Genomic DNA, 25,767 nt, shown 5'->3' on the forward strand with positions numbered 1-25,767 from the left:
TGCATAGCTGAATACTGCTACAAAAAAAGTTTATGGATGAAGTTTTTTTTGGGAAAACTAAGGTGGATACTTTACAGCACTATTGATTTGGTCAATGTCTCTGTTAATTTAAGCCAGACCACAATATCACATCAGATCCACTGTAACTAAAGATGAGATTTGATGTACTCAGAATAAAAAAACCACAAAAAAACCCCACAAAAAAACAAACACACAGATCCATATAAACATATTGTTTCCAAAATCCCAAATTCATCTTTGTATTTGTTGAGCAACACAATTTAAATATTTTACTTACTTAAACTGTAACGTATTTCAATTATTCTTTTAGGTTGATTCAGATTTTGGTTGTTGACTATCTCTTAATTTACATTTTTACAATCTTCAACATACAGTGTAGAAAACGTCATTCACCATGTACTACCACACTGGCAGCGTTTATCTGCCCGAATCAATCCACACAGCAACGTAATGGGACATGATAATTGTTCCCAAACAGCAATTTTGTGCCCTCAGTATGGGCGTATGGAGGAATCATAAGTAAACACCCATGCGATGATTCATTTACAATTAACATTCCAAGCCAAATTTATATCACAAATACGTTGTGAGCAGAACACAGTAATTTAGCAAAAATATTGATATTTATCTTCTTAAATATATATACACACACGTTTAAAAAGCACAAGCAAGTTATATGCTACATATAAAGATACCCACATGGGTTTATGTAAAGTACGGTGAGACAACTGGTCAATTAGGACCCTGGGCTTGGATCTTCAAGTTACGCCAGAGACACTCCCAAGGACTAATACTGAGCAAGGAAAAAGCTTTGAGGCATCTAAGCTCCACTTCACACCCCACCACTTATCACAAGCTGTACCAAGGTAGACATGAGAAAATACCAATTGAAAAAGTGACAACATTTGTGAAGTGGTAATAGTACTACATATAGTGTGATACTGACCTTTCCGTAGCTGCCTTTCCCAAGCACACGCAGTATCTGGAAGCACTCGGGAGACAAGGTCTCCTGCCCAAGACAGATGCTGCTGTCAGAGATGTCATATTCCGTACAGGGAGAATGAGATCTAGGAATAACGCAGGGCAACTATGAAGCTACAAAAACATATTTCCATAGACCAGCTTACCCCTTTATTCCACTTACTGCTGGGTGGATTGTAGGATGTCTTGCTCGTCATCCTAAAAATCACAAAAAAAGCTTGTTGTAATCCGATGACATGGACAGAAAAGAAATGTCAACGCTGACAGTAACACAAGACCGTAGTATTAAAGGTTCTGTCATTCCATGGTGCTAGCTAGATAGACGCAGGTAAAACACACCTGTCAAACAGCGTGGGATAACAATACGAGACTACATGAATATGGCCACACATGTTGCTTTGGTGAGACAAATACGTCTAGAACAGTAACAATTATGACAGGATGTCAGGAGGCCCCCCTTTTACAAAAACTATACTACTCTAGACACAATGTATGTCACCTACTTATCAACGCCCGACTCCTTATCATAGCAAGACTATTTTTTTCTTGCAAACCTAAATCCCCTTGAATATCCTCCAACCTATACATAAACTATTCATACAAACACACAAGGCATCCTCCGGACTGGTTGGTACCCAATCAACTTCAACAACTGAGACTTCCGTCTCTTGCCCACCGGTTACGCCGTGATCTAGCTAAACACGTGACTTACATTTCAAAGAACAACTTTTACTTAGACGGTTTGAGTCCCGAAGAAGAGTAGACAACTCCAGCTGTCACCGAACTCTGAGAGCTACTTTGCCAATCTTTACCGTGTAGTCTTTCCTGGCAAAATAATACCCCACTTAGTCCCAGGAACCCCATGGTTTCTCACCGATTCACTTTCCTCTGCCCCATCCAAGTCTAGATCGAAGACCGCAGCCATTGCAGCCTCAGTTCCGGAAAGAAAGCAGTTCGGTATTTCCGGCTGTATGAAACGCTGTAAATGCGGTTGAACTCAAGGTTCCGACAGCCGTAACGCCTGTTTTGCCGTCTCGCCTGTTACTCATTTTATAATCTAGGGAAGTTACCGACGGTTTGTCTAGAGATTAAGTTGGGGCAGTTAATCGCTTGCTTACGTGTCAAGATTAATCGATTCCTGGGCTGCAACTGGCTCCACCAAAATGGCTAACGAAAGTTAAAGCAAAACTAGAGCATAATTGAACAACAGGTTCAATATATTCGCACGTTGCAATTTATTTATATTTAAGAACCTGTCTTATCAACTGTTACATATGATATGGACCATGCGACCACTACAGTGTAATATATGCCACATAATGTATGTAATGGTTGTTTATTTGGAAACTTCCAAAATCATGAATATGCAATACCTCACAAGCATCCCTCTTTAGGAAGGACAGTATCTACTTTATACCTCAAAACTGTCCCTATTTAGGGGCGCAGTCGGTGTTTGGGGTCCAAATCCTCTAGTCTAACGGATATGCATTAATTATACCCCCTGTATGCCACTCTGCATCCAGAAATGCCTTATAACCCTATAGGGGGGTTTAAGGCATTTCTGGAGGCAGAGTGACATATAGGGGGTTAAAAGGCATTTCTAGAGGCAGAGTGGCATATAGGGGGTCAAAAGGCATTTCTGGAGGCAGAGTGGCAAAAAGGGGTTAAAAGGCCATTTCTGGAGGCAGAGTGGCATTAAGGGGGTTTAAAGGAATATCATGGGGCACTCTGCCTCCAGAAAAGCCTTATGCCCCCCATATAACCCCCCCCCCCCCCCCGCGGACTTACCACTGCTTCTGGCTCCCTGGTGTCTGGTGGGGGCATGGGTCGAAGAGCTGAGGCACGGCCATTGGGCGGGGCGGTACATGCACGCCAGTCCCTTTAATTTAATCAGGTGGCGGAAGAGGCTTTCAATCCAGTTTGCAGTGGCGTAGCGGCTGTTTTGAATGTTGGTCTGCCGGGCCCGCTGACCTGCCGGCCAACCGGGAAAATTCCCGGTATCCTGGTGGGCCAGTCCGGCACTGGCCTCACCCTTCCTCTGCCCCTGCAAAGCGGGACAGAGGAAGGGATAGGCAGAACAGAAACCCCAAATCGGGACAGTTGGGGGACATACAATAAGTACAAGTAGCATTGTGCTATTTCAAAACCATTTTTTCCAAATCTGGTAATTCTTCCCCCCATGTGCCATTTCGGGTATCTTTGAACCCGGCCAATGCAATTTACCCCATCAAACCATATATTTTTGAAAACTAGAAACCCCAGCGTATTTCAGATGCTAGTATTTTAACTCTTTCCGTGCATTAATTCTACCATCAGTCTTTGTCAAACTTTGTGGTAGTCATTTTTTGCATTTCTTTTTCACACACATTTTACTTCAGGTATGAATTAACAGGTCCTGGAATATGTCACAAAACCCTCAATATGTGTTCAGCACTCTCCTGAGTACAGTGATACCCCACGTGAATGGGTTTGCCTGGCTGTTTGGGGGCAAAAGGTCCACATTTGGGGCATGCACATTTTTCTATGTTGAACTTTGACATTTGGTGATCCACTGCCCATGCCCTATTTGGTACATCTTTGAGCTTGGCCATTTCCGTGTGCCCTATAAAACCATATATTTCTGAAAACCAGACACCCCAGGGTATTTCAAATGCTGGTACCACCAGCATGTTTTACCACCAGCATGTTTTCCAAGTTTGCAGTAGTATTTTTTGTGTGTATTTTTCACACACACATATCAATTAACTCCGAGAATGACGTCATTCACTTGCAAGCGCTGCGGGCATGACTCGTACAGTATTGCGCGGTAGGTGTAACAATGTACCACCGTTTGTGCCTGGCTCATATAACAATAGGAGTTATGCTGTACCATCGTCTGTGTCTGGATCACTGTATAAGGACAGGAGTCATGCTATACCACAGTCTATGTCTGGCTTAATATATAATGATAGGAAAAAGCAAAAACTGTCTGCGCTTCTTACCCTAATAAAGTTGGCAACAAATATATAAACATAATATTAATAAGAGGTTTGGGTCACATGAATTGGCCAAAGCATAATTAAACCCGCCACATCAAGGCACACTTTCAATAGGGTGAGAACCTACTCTCACCTCTCTCACCTCCCTTCTCATTATCTACCCTCTCCCCCCTTTGAAGTTCACTTACCTTGCAGAGCGCCGGTATAGGATGTCATATTCCGGCGCTCAGCATGAAATGCCGGCACCGCAACCGAGCTAGAAGCCTCGTGGAGTACAGTGAGGGGCGCTGAGTGGTTGCTGAAAACGTATTCTTGAGCTACCACTTGGCGCCTCTCTCTCTCCTCTGCGTCAAAAAAAAGGACGGTGTTTCAATTCCGAGACAATGCATTCCGGATTGAGGCTGCCCGGGACTTAAAGTCCCATTGCGGGACTGTCCGGGACATGTGGCCACCCTAATTTGCATTCCTTACCAATTTACAACCAGTCAAGATTGCTGCAGTATTATTGCTCATAAAAAAAAAATCCAAACTAGGGGTGCTCGCAACCTAAAAAACATAAAAAGGCATATACATTCAGATTCCTGGGTTGCTACAATATTAATGAACAAAATAAATAAAAGTACACAAAATAAAGGAAGAATTCAGTGAGTCTGCAGCAAATAGCATTCAAAAAACACATATCTAAGGCATAAATATTGTGGATTCCATCACACTATACGTCTTCGCCTGCCACTTCGTCAAAGTACCCCAAGTTTGGCAAGTACTAACTCATTTTTAATGGCTATATTGCTTATCGAAAAGCTGAATCAGTGGAACTGCACTGCATTTAAACCAAAATGCAACTTAAGGCCTTATCTGGACACTGTTAATGAAGCATGTGTGTGGCACAAGGGGCTGCTCAACCCTAAGGTTGTAATATTGTAAAATTTATCGTCAGTTCCCCATACAGTTTCTGAGTATGCAATATTTCTTTTACAAAATTTGGATAGTCATATCATCCACCATCAATGTTTTCAAAACAGGGAGTTCAGTGTAAGATTCTATTTAACACATTTTGTCTGCTTCACGTACCAAAATCAAAAAGTCCAGAATACTGTGGAAAACCTTCTTTTTGATTACCACTTAAAATAGCTCTTTATTAGATCATATTGGTATAAACAGGAATTACATCGGTATACATATTATCAAATGTTAAGATTGCATAAGTCCTTCTTCAGTAAGTTCTATAGAATTATTTGGCATGGGTTGGAATTAAATGTTAGTAAAAGCAGCATTACATGGATGCATACAAGTGTAGCACTGAAGAATCTGAGGTTGACACCATTTGGTCTTCCCAATTCATAAACTCGAGTACCTGGAGAATTGGGGGGAAATCTTGGAAACCTGCTGTTAATATCCATGCGCCCAAACTTGTCTGAGATAGCATCCCTCTTTCCCAGATACAGATCGCGTTCAGATGTTGTGCCTTAGGAGGAGTGCCAATTACTGATACCAATCCTGTTGCAAGTCCTCATCCTCCTTTTCATCTGGTCCTCGTCACTGACTTCTCTATCCATACCTTGTCTTGTACCTTGTAGCCTGTCTTTATTAGTATTGTCTTTATTCTACACCTGATCCTGATTTTGGATCTTGTCTTCTGACCATGTTTTTAATTTTGTGTTTATTTGGACCAGCCCATGCAAGTTTTCTTCCATCTTGCTTGCCCAATCTTGGCTTTTGGGCCCTGTTGCTAAGATGCCAGCCTTGCCTTATACGCTAGTCTAGTCAGCCACCTGATTGTTGCAGCCTTAGCCCTTTTTTTGGGCGTCGTTTACAGGAAGAGACTTAGGAGAGTAATGGTGGAACTGTCAGACTGTTAGGGACTATGATGCAGGAGTCTGTGATATAGGAGCTGTCAGGCAGCAGGAGACTGTGACTATATGGTCAACTTAATTCTCCTATTCAGTGTTTTTACCTAGCAGTCGCCGTTTGTGGCCAGCATCAAATATCTATTAGAAGGTGCAGTGCCGAGATATGACGAACAACCTCCAAAGTGTAAATAGGTCAGTTTGGGAGATCCATGGGTGTAGGAACGGTTGCCCTGACTGCGGTTGGGCGAGGGGGAGGCCTCTGTCTCGGTGCTGGCGCTTAATACTGAGCGCTGGAATATGATGTCATATCCTGGCCTGAGGCAGTGAAGCCGCGTGCGCTGCCGCAGAGCAGCGAGACAGAGGCCTTGGGAGACAGAGGCCTTTGCACATAGCCCAGTATTTGCACTCAGACCACCTCAGCTCAGTAGAGGTATTGTAGTCTGTGGGGAAGATGGTAAACACGGGCGGTTTCCTGACTTCTGGCTGAAACTGGTTGGATATCAGATCTTGGTGCAAATACTGGCCATAGAGGTCTCTGTCCAGTAAGTCCTGAGGTGATAGAGAGTAACACACCCAACATAAAACCACCTCCCAAAATGGAGGTACCCCAACTCTGTGTCCAAGCTCCACAGTCCACAGAACCTCTTCCAAGTCCAGGGCACATAGTCTGTACAGAGGAGGCTGGTCCTCAGGCCCATCCAGGAGCCCAGGGCATGGAGGCTTCCATGACGAGACTAACTTCTGTTCCACTACAGTAAATTACTCATATGCTTATATCAACTTTTAATTAACATATCTAAACATAGCTATCAAACAAAAACAAAATGTATTCTTCAAGATATAACAATATGATTTGTTTTGGATGTTTCAACAATTAACTCTTGTTACCTGCATGAAGATTAGCATTACACACATGTATACATACACTATATAGGCAAATATTAGACCAACAGGGACTTTGCATTCTAAATACATAGACACTAATATGAAGTTGATCTACCCTTTGCAGCTATAACAGCTCCCACTCTTCTAGGAAGGCTTTCCACAAGGTTTTGGAATGTTTCTGTGGGCATTTTGTCCATTTATCCGCATTTGTGAGGTCAGGCAATGATGTTCGATGAGAAGGCCTGGCTCGCAATCTCAAGTTTATGCCAAAGGTGTTCAAAGGGGTTGAGGTCAGGGCTCTGTGCAGGCCGGTGAAGTTCTTTCACATCATCTCAACTCATCCGACCATGTCTTTATGTTATGGTCCTTGTTTTGGGCACTGGGGCACAGTCATGCAGGAATAGAAAAAGGCCTGTCCTAAACTATTCCCACAAAGTTGAAAGCATAGCATTGTCCAAAATGTCTTGGTATGCCGAGGATGAACTGGAACGGAGATTCCAAACCAGACCTTCTCATCCAACATCAGTCTGACCTCACAAATGCTCTACTGGATAAATGTAAATTCTATGAAAAATATGATGAAACTGACTAATTTCTTCTTCACAAAAAACAAAAAGCGTTTTCCACAGTGTGTCCTTCACTGCCTTTCCAAATGCATTGTCAAATCTAAGGGTTGTTATTCTTCTTTTTATAATTATTGTCCGCATATGCAACTCATTAATATAATTCTTTAGCAGAGAATGTTATGGAGACTCGTACTCTGACTGAGTTTCTCCGCCATAGAAATCTTCCTTGCAACTGAAAGCTCAATTGCTCAAGGGATTAACCCTTTGTAATCACCCAAGCACTAGTCGAGACTTAGTGTAGGGATAAAACATAACTCGGTTTATTGAACACAACACAGTTATTTATACACAAACATAAACAGATAAGGAGTCTAATCTCATCAACTACCAGACAGCCCGGAGCCTCCATACAGTTCTACAACCAGCAATGCCCACCCGGTAATGAGTCACTATTTAAGGGCGATCCTGAGGGAGCAGCGGCAATACCAGGGTACTGATGGAGAGCACAGGGTCCAATGATATTATGTTCCAAAGAGGGACTTGATCCGTCATCAACATGCTGAGTGACAGCGCTTGGAACGTCCCCACGAATAGTCTGTAAAGTAGCCGAGCCAGAGTTCTAGAGCCGCGGCTTGATAAAACCCAGTTCTATGGATGGGTAACCAAATGAGTTCCCTCTCAGTAACTACCTCCAGTTGTGACCCACCACAAGCACAGTATAACCTCAAAAGAGTGGTGTGGTAGGACAATGGACGTCCAAATGTCGATGGGGCGTCCCCACAGTCTGGCGCCAGGCAGGGAGGAAAGGGAGTCCGACAAGCATAAGGGGAACACAGGATCTATGAGCCCATAGTCCTTGAGAAAGTGAGTGAATATACTCCTTTGACTGAGGGGGTAAGACACAGGGATGGGGTACAATACACACAAACCGGAACAGGGCCAGAACACACTCTCATATCATCCAGGGCAATTTAGAGGAGGGAGAAACCAGTAAACCAGGCAGGTTCCAGGCATAATGTAGGAAAAACAGAGGGGCTGTCACCTACCTCACAAATCTCAAGTCCTTACCGAAAAACTAGGGAGATGGTGGATACTCAGTATCCCACACCACGCTAAGTACTCCTAGCCCTAGCACATAGAGCTTTTCCAAATACGTGCAGGTCACCTTTCCGTACAACAGTTCCGCTCAAAGCCACACACATTCTGGTGACAGAGCATCCGTTATGCTGGCCTGGGCCAGATATCAGAGGAACAAATGAGGTAGTGTCGGTTAGCGTTCTCTCTGTCCTGACAGTACCTGCACCAGGGGTTACGAAGATGCCAAGTACATGGGGTTTAACTGAGTGGGGTTGGGTGTTGCCAGGACTGGACTGAGGCTGGAGTGGAGGAAGTTTTAACAGACCTGTGGTCACGGAGACATTTCTCATATTGTTTGAGATATTTTCTGTCGGTGACTGTCCCATCGGATGCTAGTACACGACCTGCGGCCCCTAAAGAGTGCTTTGCAGTTTGGGGTCTTCCGTTTTTACTCCTATGCATCCTTGGAGTGATGGGAGCAGTGGTCCCAACCGCACAAACAGCCGTGGGGTTATCAATCACTGGTGTGTCAGTAATATCTGAGTCAGAGGCATCTGAAAGCACACTGTCTATATCAGACAATTCTTTCAACTCGGATAGGGTCCGGAGGTCATCCTACAGATGTTGCAGGATTCCCAGGTGCTGTGGATTGGGTAGAGCCAAGATCACTAGGTGGAAGAAGAGGCAGGGTTTGCTCCTGTTCCAAGACAGTGCAGGTGACATGTGCCTGGGGTTGGCTGTCAGGTAAAGTGACTTTAGCGGGTCTAAACAGACAGAAGGATATCCTGTGTCCTGCTCCACAATAGAAGCACAGATTAGCCTCATCCCTCTTCTGCTTCTCATCCTTAGAGTTCACGTCTGAAGCTAGACCTGGATGTTTTCTTTGGTGTTTGCTTACTGTTGTGTCCCTGTCTTAGGCTTATCCTGGGCTTTGGTCTCTAGCACACTCCTTACTGCTTTACACATCTCTAAAACAAACTCAGCCAGGATTTCTAGGACAGTAGATATCCCCACGGACTCCTTGTAATGGCCTTTGCATTCTGTCAGGATCCGGGCAAGCAGGTCAGGTAGGAGCCCTGTTGCAGGGGAAACTAGGGAGTCTGTCTGTACCCCTTGATGCATCTTGGTAGATAGGTACAGACAGGCACACGACAGATCAAATAGCAGGACTGGATGGTAGCAAGGACAGGGGAACTGTAGCAAGAACAGGGGAACTGTAGCGAGGATAGGGGAACTGTAGCGAAGACAGGGGAACTGTAGCGAAGACAGGGGAACTCTAGCGTGGGCAGGGGAACTCTAGCGTGGGCAGGGGAAACCAGAGTGACTGGCAAGCAGCTTGGAAGCCCTCAAGCAGAGTACACGGCTTGGAAGCCCCTCAGACAGGACACGTGGCTTGGAAGCTCACTGGCAGGGCAGACGGCAGGAAGCCCACTGGCAGGGCACACGCCAGGAGAGTGGTTAATATCAAGCTGGGTCAGGAGCTGAAGATCAAAAGCAGGATCCCAGGAACAACTCAGGACCAGGTACAGAGCCACAGCAATAGGTTGCTAACACTGTAATGCAAAGGCCCTGACTGAAAGGCAGAGCAGGTATATAAAGGCAGGGCTCCACCAGGTAACAAGGCTCAGCTGATCTGAATTAGTTCTGTGTGCTCCAGAGAGGGAAGGGTGGCAACTAGTGGTTCCAGGAGAACAGGAGAGTATGATCTTTATCTAAGTCATAATAATGAACAAACACAAATTGTTAACTTATATATTGAATAGTTTCAGTCCATATTAAATACATCATTCAAAGATTCACAGTATGGGTATCTGAACCTCTAGGGTAATGACTGCAACAAAAGTTAATTGGAGTCAGGAGTTTGCAAACCTAGAGTCCAGTCAATGAACTGGGTTTGGATGTGTGTTTTAGAACTACTATGACATAAAACATCAAGCATTTTAAGTTTTCTATTCTCAAGAAGCATCTGCTGATGTGAACCATGCTTCACAAAAAATAACTCATAGAAGCATTTTCATTAAGCTGGAAGGGTTGCAAAGTAATCCCAGAGTTTACATTTTCATCAGTCCATAGTTAGACAAATAGTTTATAAATGGAGATGATTTAGTACTGTGGCTCCTCTCCCTAGAAGTGGGTGCCCAGGCAAGATGACTCACAGAATGCTCAATGAGATAAAAAGGACCATACAGTAACAGCTTGAAGGAATCATTGGAACTGGTTAACATCTCTAATGATGAGTCCACAATATGCAAAACATTAAAAGGCATGGAGTCCATGCCTGGCCAACAGGGAGGAAGCCGCTGCTCTCCAAAACAACATTACTGTGCGCCTGATGTTGGCCAAAGAGCACATTAATATGCCACAACGTTAAATGTTAACGGTAAAATGTTTTGTGGACAGATTAAACTAAGGTTCAGTTGTTCAAGAAGAACATACAGCACTACTTATGGTCGAAAAAGAACACTGCATACCAACATGAAAACATCATCCCAATGGTGAAGTACGGTGGAGGGAGCATCATGATTTGGGACTGCTTTGCTTAGACAGCTTGCCATCATTGAGGGGGCAATAAGTTTATCAATCCCAAGTATATCAATCACACAGTATAGATGTCAGAATGGTTTTTCACCAGCTGAAGCTCAATAGAAGTTGGGTGACGCTACAGGAAAATTACCCTAAACATTGAAGTAAATCTACTATAGAATGGTTTTTAAAAAAATCTGCCTTTGGCGTGGCCCAGTCAGAGCCCAGATCGTAACCCATTTTGAGCCATCTACATGTGCAATATGAGTTGGGGTAGTCTACTGATTCATGGTGTTTCCACTTGACAGTGAAACTTCATGAACTGACTTGATGCAAAAGTGACATCCTATAAAAATACCATATTTAAAGTTAATGAGCTCTTCAGTATGACCCATTCTACTGCCAATGTTTGTCTATGGAAAAGGTAAGAATATGTGTTTTATTTTATACATAGCTGTTCTCCATGGGTGTGGATGTAACTCAATAATTAGGTTGGGTGTCCACATACTTTTGGTCATATAGTGTATGTGCACAAAAGGTTCTTAATCTAGCTTACTTTGAAAAACATTGTCCTTTGTTATCATTATTTTAGTAAATGGCTTTTAAAGTTGATAAATGTACTCCTGTTTTCCTGTAACCTTTATATCAAGTCTTATTAACTTCAAATGACGCTTAACAGTAATGTAGTTTAGCATGACAGAATCTTATTATTATATTATTATATTTATTATATACATTTTACTTTAGCTGAAGACCTGGAGGCAATTACTGGAGGCAGCCATTAGATTTTTTGGGTGACACCACAGTGAGCTGATGCTTTATGGCAATGCTAATGAAGGGCAGCTCATTTGATCTAGCAAGTTGCACAATTTGACTCTTGACAAACATTAGTGATCCGATCATTATTGCAGCCCTTTTATTACCGCCCCTTTTAGTGAGGTCATCCAGGAGAGAGGTAATTTTTTTCATAACATAACTGTTACCTGAGTACTATCTAATTAATAATTAGTGACACTAATTGTCAATAGTCTTGAAGCAGCCAATAAATATCAGGAAAGCACTCCCAATTAAATAGATCAGAGCACTTTCTGCACATGCATGTGGGGGTTTTATTAGCCCCTCTGGAACTCAAAAGCAAGCCAGAAGTGGAACAGGCTGTCAGTGCGTGTATAAAGTGCTTGTAATTTGTAAATTGACACCCTCCAAGCACTAATGCAAACTGGGGTTCAAAGTCGGTAAATAGAGACAGGTGCCATGAATCAGGCTTGGTCATAATGCATTATTCATTGGCGAGGCTTCATGGGACATTAGACTGTCCTTTTAATGAGCCTAATCTAAGGTTATGTTCTTGTTTGTGCTATGCCACCTCACCATCTCTATTAAAATATACTATACTTATATTCTATATGCATTAACTTCATGTGTTGATCATTAACGTGTAATGTATTGTAATACAAGTTTATTACATTAATTTTCTTTAAGAACACAGAATACAATGTTTCTAAAAGAATGCATTTTGTTATATCATGTTGCAGAAAACTGACCCACATTTGTTTCTAAATGAACACAGTCATTTAGGAAGACTGTTAAAATGAGAAAATAGACTGTGATCTAGCAAGAGTTTGTATCACACCCAAAACCACATTGGAATACTAATACAAGAAAACAAAGGAGTCATACGTTATTATAGAGATGCCAGAATGTTTATCGGAAGGAGTAACTCAGCATACACAATGGGAATTCAGGAACAGAGAAGCCACAATTAACAAAGTTGGTAATAGACCTTGTCTACAGCCAAGGGAGAGTTGGCAACATTGAGCAAAGGGGCAAGTGCAGCCAAGTGACCCAGTAGTGCAAAGCCTGAAAGAGGATTATGGTAGGCAATACACTCAACGTGTGCTATCCCATTCTGTTCAAAACATTTATACAGACAGGGAATACATAATGAATCCATAAAAAGTGTGTGATAAAGCATCCCGTGTAAATTCTGGTGCTGTGCAAATCAAGAAATGCGATGACCACCAAAGTTCTTTGAATGTATTAAGTATTAATCCTAATGCAAGCAGCTGCAGGGAAATCTGCTAAAAGCAGGCAGGCATTATAACAAAATCATACAATATATGCATACAGATTGGTTAATGATTTAATGAGGTAATGATTTGAAGCATTGGGTAACAAATACAAAAGAAGCAATGTGGCTAAACAGAACAGTCCGTCAGGAAATAAGAAAGAGAGAATGGCATTTAAGGCATATAAATTTAAGGGGTCAGAAGCATCTTTTATGAACAAAGCTAACAAAAATTACAAAAAGGAAATTAGAATGGCTAAAATAGATAAGGAGAAATCGATAGCCAATTACAGCAACTTTTATTTTCAAAATACGTTGATGACAAAAAACTAAACAAGGGAACCCATTTAAGTTTGAAATTGGTAAGTTGGTAGATGGAAATAATGATAACATAGATGTTTTAAGCATCTGATACAGGTGCTTTCTGGACCTTGGCTTTCTAATATACTGTTGACCCTGCTTTCCAGCTCCCAGAGCTTTGGCTACTTTGACCCTGTTTTGTGGTTACCTGACCACTGGCTTGTTTTAATGCCAATCCGAACTTGATGCACACTGACTTTGAATTTGGCTACCTCCATCACTTAGCCACCCATGCACACAGTTATACACAAAGGGCTCCGTCTAATCACCTCTAACCCTCTCCAGTGTGTGTTGTTACTGCAAGGGTGTCTATTCCCGGCAAATTTGGGTTCCTCCAACTAACGGTAAGTCTAACACTAACAGGTACTTTAGTACTGGATGCCTGCTGTCTAAGTTTGCTAGCCAATATGGGGTCAGCCTTATTACCTTTTAAAAAAAAAAACTTTATTTTGAGCTCCACAAGACTAGTTCCATTTTATCTTTATGTAAGTCTTAAATTATCTGTATTGTTCTTAGTGTGTTTTAAGGAAGAATTTTGTGTTATGGTTCAAGAAGGGACTGGGAGGTAAATTTTGTTCCTTTTTTATGTAGAAGAAAGCTGAATAAAACAGCCCCAGTGATCCCTTTGTGCACGCACCACATGCTGGAATTTTCTGAAAAGTAATCTGTCAGATGTGCCTAGAATACCATTTGGATAGTAGGGCTGCCTTATAAATATACATTTGTTGGTAACATCTCTCTCCTGATATTAGGAATATTGTTTAGTAATAGAGATTAATATGGCAGTGTGGTTTGTACAGATAAGTACACATTATAATGCCAAACGCACACTTTTGACTTCTCTGGGATAAGCTTATTAGCTAAAACTTAAGTGTAAGTGTATAGACATTATGAACTGACATGTAGAACATGTAGCCTAGCAAAGTACAGTTTAATTCATGCCAGAAATTATGTATTAAAAAATTGTTCTAAAAATTGTTATGTTGGTCTATCCTCACATTATTTCGTCCTCTAAACACACTGGACGATCGGTGGCCGTGAAAGTGGCAGGCGGGCACGTATTTAAAATTCCGATGGCCCAGGATTAGGGAGCCGGTGCCTGCTATCTAGAAGTGGGTCTTATGAGATTTACCCACGGAGGTGTTGTTAGACAATGATTTGGGATGGCATTTGATACGGTTCCAACTAAAAGGCTACTCTACAAATAAACAGAAATAGGCTTAGGGGCAAATATCTGTATTTGGATTGGAAATTGGCTAAACGATAGAATGCAAAGAGTCTCAGGGCAGAGCCGGCCTTACGTGTTCTGGTGCCCTGTGCGGACTACTCCTCTGGCGCCCCCCCACACTATGCCCCTTCTCACTGCCCCCCCACTCTGCCCCTTCTCACTGCCTCCCCCCTGCCCCTTCTCACTGCCTCCCCCACTCTGCCCCTTCTCACTGCCCCTCCCCCTATCCTTACTTACCCCGTTGCCGGAGTCCTGCGGTGGGAGCGGGAGGCATCCGTCTTCCCGATCTGCCACGGTGCTCAGCATGAAACGCCGGCACCGCGACGGAGTCACAGAGAGTGAGGGGCGCCGAGCGGTTGCTGCAAAACTTCACGAGCGACCACTCGGCGCCCCTACCCGGGACTTAAATTCAAACATCGGGGGTTTTTTTGGTTTTTTTTAACTTTATTTAACATCCTCCATGTTAAATAAAGTTAAAAAAAACTTTATTTAATATGGAGGATGTTAAATAAAGTAAAAAAAAAAAATAAAAAAAAAAATGATGCTTTAATTTAAGTCCTGGGCAGGCGCCCCTGTTGCCATGGCGCCCTGTGCGGTCACACAGGTCGCACACCCCTAAGGCCGGCCCTGTCTCAGGGGTCTGTCCTGGGTCCTCTTTTTAATTTATTTATAAATGATCTCCCAAACTGCATTGAGAGCCATGTAACAGTTTTTGCTGATGACTTGTGCTTGGAACCCTGCTATGTGTACCCAATAAGTAGACACACAACTACCTTGAATTGAGTACAGCAGGAATGAACAGTTTATTGTTGTAAAACATAGCCTCATATATCCACAGAACTGCATTAACATAAATTAACAGATACATGTATTCAACTCAACCCAACCTTTAATCCCCTGACAGCAATCCTATTGATGGGATTAATTAAACAATGGAGTTCCTGCCTGTGCTATCTTTGTTTGACAGCCAGGCTGGAGCCATCTCTGAGTACCTTGGGCCTTCTATGACAGGTCATTCTGTCACATGCAACCTACACTATAAATGGAATATCCTTGGGAAAACCACCAATGAAGGATTTAGGAATACTGGTAGACAATAGACTTGACAACAGTGTGCAATGCCAGCAAGCAGCTGCAAGGGCCAATAAGGCATGCATAAAAATAGGTATTGATTCATAGGAGGAGGATATCATCTTGCCTCTTTACAGGTCAATGTTCTGGGCACCAGTCCATTATGGAACTAGAAAAAGCACAAAGGAGGGCTACAAAATGAATAAGGGGATTTGGAGATACTAGTTATGAAGAGAGACTAAAAAAGTTAAAATTATATACAATGGAAAAATGGCGTGGGGATATGACAATATGATAAAAATATGCAGGGCCAATATAAAGAGCTCTTCGGTGACCTGTTCATTAACAGAAATGTACAAAGAACAAGAGACTCTGAGACTGGAAGAGCGGAGATTTCATAGACGACAAACCAAGGGATTCTTTACAGTAAGGACAATAAAGGTATGGAATTTACTGCCAATGGAGATGATGTTATCAAATACATTAAATGCCTTCAAAAGAGGTCTGGATATATTTCTAGAAAGGCATGACATACAGGGCTATAAATGGAATTAATATTTTAGAGCCTCTTGATCCAAGGAGAAAATGCCTTTTAGAGTCAAGAAGGATTTTTTCCCCTGATGGTAGAATTCGAAGTAGCTTAATTAGGGGTTTTTTTGCTTTCTTTTGGATCAAGAGTAGGAAGGTTAGGTAGAAGGGTTGAACTTGATGGACTTCGATCTTTTTTCAACCTTATGTTTTATGTAACTATGTAAGAATGCATATTATTCTCTAAAATAATGTACTCATTTTCAAGGTCCAGTACTAGTTGCTAATCTTCTGAACTAGACTTGGGCACCGGAGGAAAGCTTGTGCTTGTATTTGTGTTCATTTTCTGGGGGAAAAAATTATTCATATATGAACAAAATTTGTCTGTCTCCATCTTCTGTTGGGACAGAATTTTTGTTTTTAGAAATCCAATTCATTCATGCCATGGAAACAAGAAATAAACCCATAGAAGAAGTTGAATTAAAATAGTGAGATTCTCCTCCTCTTAGTGTAGTTAAAATGTTGGCCGCGATGAACGAATTAACAAAGATTTTCGTATTGTGAATTTTTATTCTTAACCCTTCTGCAGCTTTTGATATAGTGGACCACCTTTTCTCCTTTAAACCTCTCACAATCTTGCTCTATGTGATACTCCTCTTTCATGGTTTACATCCTACTTTATTTGATTGCATTGTTAGCATCTCCCTTAACCATTCTTTTCCCCTCACCCTCTCAGTTGGTGTACCCCATGGCCCAGTTGTAGGAGCTCTTGAGGCATCACTTTACACTACCTCTCTAGACAAGCTAATAATAGGCATTCAGTACCAGTATCCTTCCCTGACCTCTCTCCCTCCCTTTTAGATCATGTCACTAAATCCCTTGCTTCTGTTTCTAACTGAACATCTGTAAGGACCCATGCTGTTTGTACCTCCACCAGCAAGTGTCACCCTATTCTTAATCTGTCCAAGATGGCTGCTGACTCCAGAACTCCAGAATGTAAGGTGATGTTTGCTGTTTTTAAATTTATTTTTTATATTAAAGCCCCCCCCTGTTCTCTGCAAATCTCTCCTGCCTACATCTGAGAATCTGTCTGACATCCACCAGACCTTAAGGTTTTTCCGGAAACAAATATACCGAGTGATGATATCTTTTGAGCCTGGATCATAGGGCTCGTTAAAATGTGAGTGTTACTCCAAGAGGGATACTGAATTTTACCAACATGTCTATACTATGTTGCTTTTTAGTTTTTGTTCCATATGTATCTTTGGAGATTGATCAATCCTGGCGATGTATATATGATTTGTTCTTACAGATAAGTGATTTTGTTTTTGTGCACCCTCACTGGTGTTTTTGCAAGATGGCTGCTGAAGCTGATACTTTTTTTTACCTTCATCATGGAACCCAAGCAGGTGGGGATTTTCTCATTTAAAGTTGCTTGCTGGGCTTAGCTCTTGTGTGTGGAAGGGATCTAGACCTTGGTGATAGTCTAGCATTACTTCTCTTGATCTGCTGTGTTTTGATGTGCTTTCATTATTGGATCATTCTTTATTGCCACATGCCTATACCTCTCTTGCCTGTGACTTGGATTATCCTGTCTGCCTCTAGCTCCTGAATTTGTCTCAACTGTTCTTCCGCCTACCAGACTTCCACTGACTCTTGCTCTATTTTTGTCCTGAGTGAAACTAGTAGTGTGACAAATTGACAATTTCTGCATGTTACTTAAAACGCAGATTCATCAAAATGGAATTTCATATCTCCCTTCCATCCAAAGCTAACATTCCTTTAACAGTTGCAATCATCACTCTGTCCCCTCAAGTTAGCTGTCTTGGTGTCACCCTTCACTCCAACTTCTCATTCATCCCACACACAGGATGTTTAAAAAAACAAAAACTGCTGCCTTCACTGTGACGATACCCTCAACACCCCTCATCAACCTGCATGATAAACTGTCCACCAGACTGAGCTACTGAGCGTGAACATTAAATACATATATTTGCCCTTTATGTTTGTTAATTCTCCCCATGGGTTTATTTCCACCGCCCTGTCCTTATACTTTTTCCCACTTTCTGCAAATCATACTCCACCTGCGGGTGGCAATGGGAATTGTAGGACACCGCAACTTACACCTGACCAAAGGACAGAGCAGGATCCTCCTGGAACTCTCAGGTGGACCTCAAACCCATTGCGGTCTGCTAAAACCTTGAGCAGTTGTCGACCCCCCATAAAGTCTTCGATTGGTATGCTGTTTCGGAATGAGGGAGGCAATTGTGATAGGTCACTCCGTTGTGGGGACTGGGGGCATCCTGTTTTCTGTATATCTGGACATTTTGCAGCAAGTTGGCAGGAATGAAGGGCGACAAGCTGACGGCCGGGAATGTTGCCCTGGGAGGGACAGGGAGAGTGAAGGATATTGTATTTCACCTGGTCGGGTGTGTATAAATACCAGCGACCTGTTCAATAAATCTGAGTTTGTTTCTCACCCTACACTGTGTCTCTGCAAGTGAATGAGAGCTATAATTACTTGCCTGTCTAGTGAATTCTCAGCAAGAAAGACCTTGACACCAGTGCTACTCTTCTTGAGTATGTGGCAGAGGTGGGATGTGCTCCCCTGCCCTGCGGACATTCAAACCGGAATCTGCTGCGGTCCTCTAAAACTTTGAGTGGTTGCCGCTCTCCCATAAAGCCTCTGATTGGTATGCCGTTTCAGGATGAGGGAGACAATTGTGCTAGGCTTCCTGGGAAATACAGGGTTTGATATTACCCTATATAGGGGGACCTGGGGCATCCTATTGTTTGTTTATACAGACATTTGGCAGCAGGGGGAAGGGCGCCAAGCAGATGGCTGCCCTGGGCAGAACAGTTGGAATGGAGGATATTGTATTTCACCTATTTCTGTATATATAAACACTAGACTGTTTCTCACCCCACACCGGAACTCGGCAAGTGATTGGTTAAACAAGAGCTTTAATTATTGGGCTGCCTAGAGAGTTCTTGACAAGAAAGACCTACACAGCAGAGCTACTCATCTTGAGTACGGGTCGCTGTCACATTCACCTTTAAAACAATTGCCTGCATTTGCCCCTTTTTCATGCAAGATGCAGCCGAGCCTCATTATCTCCTGTCTCGGAACCTGTAAACGTGCCTTAGCTGGTCTCCATATGCCAACTGGTATAATGAACATCACTCGTACCATGTGTGTTGCTGAGGAAGTTACCATGATAATATATCACATGTGCATTGTTTTGTTATACAGGGTCTTTCAGTCTGTTAAGTACTGAAGTTCCTCTTGCACGTCTAGTGGGTTATAGTGGTGTTCAGCTCTGCCAGCGCCCACTCTCTCCTCCCTTATAAACCTAGTCTCGCCCCTTGTGAGGATAGTCATGCACCTTCTGGGAGACCACATAATTGCCCGGTTCACTGACCCCTTTAACATGTCGTGTTTGTTATAGCAAACCTTTTTTATTTTAGAGAATACATCTGCGCACAGTTATTTCAGGTTGTTAGGATAATTGTAATTCCATAGCAAGCGTGCCTTGTGCCATCAATAATGCACTCAATGTTACTAAATAAGGGGTTTGTTTGTAAGGAGTAATTATTATTACATATGTGACAAAGTAGTTCCTGTCTAGAAAAAAAATCAAAAATAGCAATGCTAGATATTGGTATAACTGAAGTTAGGAGGAAGGCTTTACTGGGCCACACTTGACCAAGTATCGAAGGTATTTCTAGCACAACACCAACTATTCTTCAATGTTCTAAGCAAACTAATGAGTGTCCTGCTTCTAGTTTTTAATTTGTATTTCCCACCACCCTCTAACATTCATTGGATTATACAGCTATCTCCACTTGCCTGTACTGATTATTTCTCCCCAAGACACTCTCACTGGAACTCTCTAGTCAGATACTGCACTGGATACTCATTTGAGTCTAGCCCCAGCACTGAGCACACTCCTATCAGCCTTTCCCTGGCTTCTCGAAGCCCTCTTCCTTCACATGCAACATTGCCAAATGGATCTTGATCTGGTCCTCTGTCTCTGCTACCCTCCAGGCGATTATATCGGATGTGTCCAGTTTGGTGTAGTTCTGCCAGTCTCTGGGGCTTTGCTGTACTGTGCAACGCTTCTTCGTGATTTTCCCCTGTGCACATCACCCCAACCAGTACAGCACCCTGCCGGGTATCTGTTTCAGGCAAAACAGGCTTCACCCCACAAGAAAGAGCCAGAGCCACCAGCACAAGGTCAGTGCCATAGATATGAAGGATCCAGTCGCGTAGGTAGAATCCTCCCATTCGAGGGTTTATCTCCAGAAGCCTTGGACCACATTCCGTCAGCTTTAACTCAACATTGAATACTCCAGGGTACAGTCCTAGAGCTCGACAACTGCGGGCAGCTGCTTCAATCAGCTGAGAGCGCCATTCAAAACTCAAACGAGAGGGGAGAGCAGCTGCTGTTTCAGTGAAACGTGGCAGCATTGTAGGACCATTATCAGACACATAGGCAGCAAGGACCTGACCATTAGAACATAGGACAACATCCACGTCATGTTCAGATCCAGTCACATATTCTGCCAAAAGAAGTGGAGGGGGGACCCGAGTAGGTATTCCAAACACATGTTTAGATACAGAAGCAGTGCATCTATCTTCTAGTGACATGTCCAAACTATTAATTTCTTCCTTAAGAATTTCAGCAATGTCTAATTCACTGGAGCTGCCATTTGCAGGTTTATACGTCTCTTCCATTGCCATCTTACATGATTCGCCTTCCTTGTGTGTCTGCTTGCACTTTTCAGGTTCTATTCCAAGTTTTCTAAGCATCCTTCTGCACTCTTCAGCATCTTGAACAAGTCTTACTCCCACCGCCCCTGCTCCCGATTCTGGCTTTACCACAAGTGGATAGGAGATAATAGATTCTGCTTTCTCTAGGCCTCCTGTACCCATACTCAGAGGGCAGGAGGGGACTGCAAAGGCTCCGGCATAAGGGAAGGGTGGGAATGATGATGGTGTTGTGAGCAGACATAGTTGTGTTTGGGTCTTGTGCTTGGCAAGCCTCACTGCACTAGGGGGTGGACCTGGCAGCCCTAGGAGGTGAGACAAGCAAGCCGCAAGGATGGTACACTCATCCCAGAAGGTCATGCAGCCTGATGGAGTAAGGCCTCTTTCTTTGATTAAACTCAAAATATTTTGTGCATGTTTCTCTTCATCAAAGGACTGATCTTCATAGTCATAATGCATAAATGAGGTCACAAGAGATGAAGCAAAATGGTTGGGGTCTGATTCAACCAGGTGAACCTATGGGGGAAATATACGAATTACATAATGAAGTCAAATAATTCAAAAAAGATTCCAGATTCCTGCACAGAATTTTCAATGGGAACGGCAACAAGTTTCGTACAAATCATAAATTTGGCAATGCATAATTATCCTAGGGACCTTTATGTTTTTGGCTGCTATATGTCTGACAAAAATATCCTATGTCTAGTTTGAAGTAAGGACAAAAATAGTTTAATGTGACATTGTTACCTATAATTGATAGAGATTACATACCTGGCAGGGCAGTTTCATAGATACACCTATAAATTCACTTATATTTATTGCACAAATCGTATGTCTGCATAAAAGTTAACTGCTATCCTAGCTGCCCACTGCTCATTGGATGAAACAGTTTTAGCTTGTCTGGGGAAAAGCTGACACAGATGTTTAGATTTCAGATTATTAGATTTTGGAGCGTTTGAAGTTAAGAATCTGTGTTTATACTCAGATCTATGCTCATGTGAACCAAGGAAAAGTGTGAATTATTATTATTTTTTTTAAGTGCTGGAATGAAATTATGAATCATGTTATAAAATAGGTAACATATCTTGTAGCACATGTGGGATTGTGTATGGAAAAATATATATATATTGTAAGGCATTTTGTAGTAACTTACCTTAATACCATAATCACTGGCTGCCTCCCAGATGAATTTCTTGCTGATCCCACCAGCTCCTATAACTAGTACCTCCTTCCCTTCCATCACATAACTCAGGGACCGCCTAACCATGGTTTCCAACAGAGGTCTGGATGCAGAATTCATAGCAATGGACCCCCCAGCAACTACACTGCTCATCAAGCATTCATGGATCCCACAACCCTCCAAGCAATGGGTTGATGTCACACCGAGAATCACTGGGGTCACCACATAGTCCACAATGGTTAGTAGGAAATCAACACCTAAAAAATGAGCAGGAAATCATTTAACTTGATAGTAGAATAGCTAGAGATAATAGCTAGATCTGTTCTAAGACCTCCATCATCAAGTTGAACTAAACTTCAGAATGCTACAAATTAGCTCCTAAAAATCCATTCTAAAATCCTCATATGCTTTTTATGTGTATAAACTAACGTTCCATGCTAAATTACAAAGTATTGTTCAAAAGCAAGAAAGCAGGCCTTTCTGAAACATCTTGTCTAATCTGCAGAAATTGTAGTATCCATGAGGTCTCATAGATGTTTCAGCAAAACTCATTGCAGTGACCTTACATATTTGAGGTCAACTTGCTATAGTGTTTTTTTAATGTATTTATTTTGGAAGGGGATGGCATGCCTGCAGGAGATGAGAACAGAAAACTGCTTTTCTGCTGGCGGGTAAGTGCTCTGATCATTACATTTGCCATCCTGAAGAGTTTTGTACCCTACTAAGGACTTTTGGATTTTGAATATTGTTAGTTTACTTGTGGAATATGTTTTTATAACACCTCTGGATCAACCAAGAGAAAATGTTTTGTAACAGGTTTGTCTAGTTTTACTATAAAAATGTCTCTGCTGCAGGACATGCTACCACAGTACATTTGTGGCCTTATAAAAATATTGTGGGGGCTCCTAACTTAAGATAATGTATAACTGAGATAATGTAGTTTTAGACATTTTCTTTGTAGCACTATCAACAGTACTGCCTGATCCATGACTTCCCCTCTAACATCCTACAATTCTTACCCAACATGTCAGTTTGGGCTTTGTATCCTCCTCTTTCCTTGGGGCTCTGCTTTTTCTCCTCCTCTATTACCACTCGCATGACACTTTCTGCAGTGTCTTTAACTTGAGTAAATATGTTCTCTTTTTGAATCTTATCTCTTATTCCCCACAGCTCTAATGTGGTGTCCAGAGACTGGGGTAATGCAAAACGATGATGGAGAGGCTTCTCTGCCCGTCCCACTGAACATACCACCTGTGAACAATGCAGAATTTACAAGTCACATAACGCACACATCTACACAACATTATAAAGCATTGTCCGATAATACAGAGTGAACAATAAAATGCATTTGGAAGTGAGGACCCTTTGTCCATGAAATACATCTGAGAGAGCAAGGACCCCTTATGAGAGACAGACTAAAGGGCTCATCTCTTCAGGAGGAGGGATTTGAAGATTGGGGTTAAGGCCCTCAAGATTATGTGTCAGCCCTGTTACCTTGCTTAGGATTGGTTGGTCTCCGCGAGATCGGCAGACAACGGCACAAAGACGGATCGTCAGCTCTGGGGGGCGCACGGAGCAGCCTGGGGGGTGGGGCAGAGACAGTAATATAGGAAGAGAGGAAGGAAAAAAAAAAAAAAGACGGAGGTAGAAGTCGAATGTGGAGAGTGCAAGAAAAAGATAAGGGGGAAAAAATATAATAATCCACAACCCCCTGCTCTTTCACTATGAAAATGTGTATCTCATAGTACTGGAAACCAAGACAAAGGTCTCTACAAAACACTACAAAGTAGATCCCCAGTGTTTGAAAACAGAATCATCATGACTCTTGTTTTGAGAAGAGGGTGTACCCTATGTATTCTGAATAAGAGTCTCTGAGATAGAGGAGAGGAAATGAGGCAAGATTCAGGGATTAAAACAGACAGAATATGCAATTTGAATAATAGGCTATTTAGGGCATTATGATTATATTAAAAATAGATGTAGGAGGATAGATATATGGAAATGAAAAAAGAGAGACAGATCTAATGGATAAAGGAAAGACGTAGGTCCAAGATGTATTTAAGAAGAGGAAACCTGCGGAACATCCCATTCTTCTGACCCCTTTCCCTTCTATCATCAAGAACAAAGTAGTTCCTCCAACACCCCTTAACTTACATGCTATGACAGAGGGTGGTCGTGGTGTTTGGAGCCTGCGAGGAGGTACTGTGTTCAAAAAACCCTCTAAGAGGATTCCTTGTTCGTCATGGAGGTCCCCAATGAGCCCAAGCACTGCTTGAGTAACACAAGCCGTGTCACATGTGGGATAGAAGACCGTGCCAAGGGACTTTCTTCTATGTGGACCATAGACTTTAACCACAACCTGAGGGTTAAAAAGACGCTTAATGGAGGGAAAAACACATGTGAATAGACAAGAGAAGAAAATAGTGGAATATGCAAAATAGATGCAAGGGAGCAGAATAAAAATGACAACATGTCACAAAGAAAATTTGATTCCCTGAAAGCCACTTCACTGATTGATCTATGTGCTGTACATGACCTGGCAGCCTACCTAGCTTGCTCTATTTTGTCAGATGAGTAATTTTTAGCATTCAAGTATTGGTAAGTGATATACCATTATGTAAGTACTTCAAACCTATTTGTTTTTGTACTATATCCAGCTTGACGCCCCCCAATAATTGACTTAATTTAATGGGTATCTCTGTTTTATCACTTATTCTGTAGAGTACAACTGCATTTATCCAATTTTAAACTAAATTGAAAGATCTCCTCTGCACATTAGATAATCAACCCTAATTTTATGAAGATCATTTAGAATGATGTGCATGCTTCTGCTATTTGTTTTATATAATTAGGATTAAAAGTTCTGCAAGACCACTGTTGACCATCTAGTATAACCACAGTATGGTTCAATCGCATATCATTGTACATTTAAGGTCCTACATACCTGCTGATGTTTCTTCATTCGCAATGTTGCCAGAAAATTGGAGATATCCTCTCTTACTCGTTCCTCCCACCCCTCCTTTCCATCTAATTCCACTACCTTTGTATTCTTTCCATCTCCATTTCTCGAGCCCCATGGGCCTAAGTGACATTGGGGGGTAAGAACAAGAGCAGGGGGGAGTGGAAGTTCCTTGGAATCCAAAAGGAGTCGCATATCTAGAGTACTAGCAAGAAAGCTGGATAGTTGAGGTGAACCCCCCATCGGGCAATCCCACTCTTGCTCCAGAAAGACCGTATCCCCTCCCAACCAACAGAGGTATGTGACACGCCGAGGGGGAGAAAAGATATCCAAGAAAGTGCGCCCACCAAGATCAAAGGTCACGGCCTGTCTAACGAAAAGTGGGGGTGGGAGTGTACAAGCAGGAGGCCGGGGGCAGAACCAAGATGAAGAAAGGCATAGTAAGATGTTACCTGTAACCATAGAAAGTACTACAATAAAGACATCATATTCAAAGGGCACAGATTTCAAATACATACTTTTCTTTAACCAAGGTCAGTAGTCATTTTTGTTCAATTCCACTATATTTAATTATGTTTTTTGTTATTTATTATGTTTCTCTAGTACTATATCAACCTTACCTATAGAACATTTCAGAGCAATAATGGAAAAAAAGGGTTCTAAATCGTACCAGGACATTGTCTTGCCCCCTCCAGTAAAACAGACATAGAAAAGCTGGGAG

The 25,767-nt window shown here is 42.2% G+C and overlaps 2 protein-coding genes across 2 annotated transcripts in view; both read right to left on the minus strand.

The window, feature by feature from the left end:
• The window catches only part of LOC149298867 (ribosomal protein S6 kinase beta-2-like), a 28,869-nt gene extending 19,389 nt beyond the window's left edge, over positions 1-9,480 (minus strand). The window contains exons 1-5 of the mRNA XM_089486743.1: positions 9,313-9,480; positions 6,006-6,168; positions 4,169-4,324; positions 2,868-2,973; positions 968-1,088 (exon numbers count right to left, since the gene is read on the minus strand). Coding sequence (XP_089342869.1) covers positions 968-1,088; positions 2,868-2,973; positions 4,169-4,324; positions 6,006-6,168; positions 9,313-9,480 — 714 coding nt within the window. The remainder of the gene's footprint in view (positions 1-967; positions 1,089-2,867; positions 2,974-4,168; positions 4,325-6,005; positions 6,169-9,312) is intronic.
• Positions 9,481-20,016: 10,536 nt separating this feature from the next.
• On the minus strand, positions 20,017-25,049 carry LOC149298868 (carnosine synthase 1-like). Its single transcript, XM_089486744.1, has 7 exons — positions 25,032-25,049; positions 24,242-24,446; positions 23,582-23,667; positions 23,107-23,338; positions 22,061-22,344; positions 20,922-21,423; positions 20,017-20,747 (listed from the first exon to the last, which is right to left on the minus strand). Exons 1-7 carry the CDS (start codon positions 25,047-25,049, stop codon positions 20,017-20,019), a joined length of 2,058 nt encoding a protein of 685 aa, XP_089342870.1.
• Between the last annotated feature and the right edge of the window lie 718 nt (positions 25,050-25,767).

This window comes from Sceloporus occidentalis, unplaced genomic scaffold (assembly GCF_023333645.1).
Source record: "Sceloporus occidentalis isolate IW3139 unplaced genomic scaffold, rSceOcc1.0.p SCAF_30, whole genome shotgun sequence".
Taxonomy (NCBI): domain Eukaryota; kingdom Metazoa; phylum Chordata; class Lepidosauria; order Squamata; family Phrynosomatidae; genus Sceloporus; species Sceloporus occidentalis.

Bases quoted from the DNA above. Each gene is read 5' to 3' on its own strand.
- LOC149298868 (XM_089486744.1), bottom strand. The intron at 23,339-23,581 runs GTAACAGGGCTG...CATTGTTCACAG, and splicing joins ACCAACCAATCCTAAGCAAG to GTGGTATGTTCAGTGGGACG. The intron at 22,345-23,106 runs GTAAGAATTGTA...CTCATTTTTTAG, and splicing joins AGCCCAAACTGACATGTTGG to GTGTTGATTTCCTACTAACC.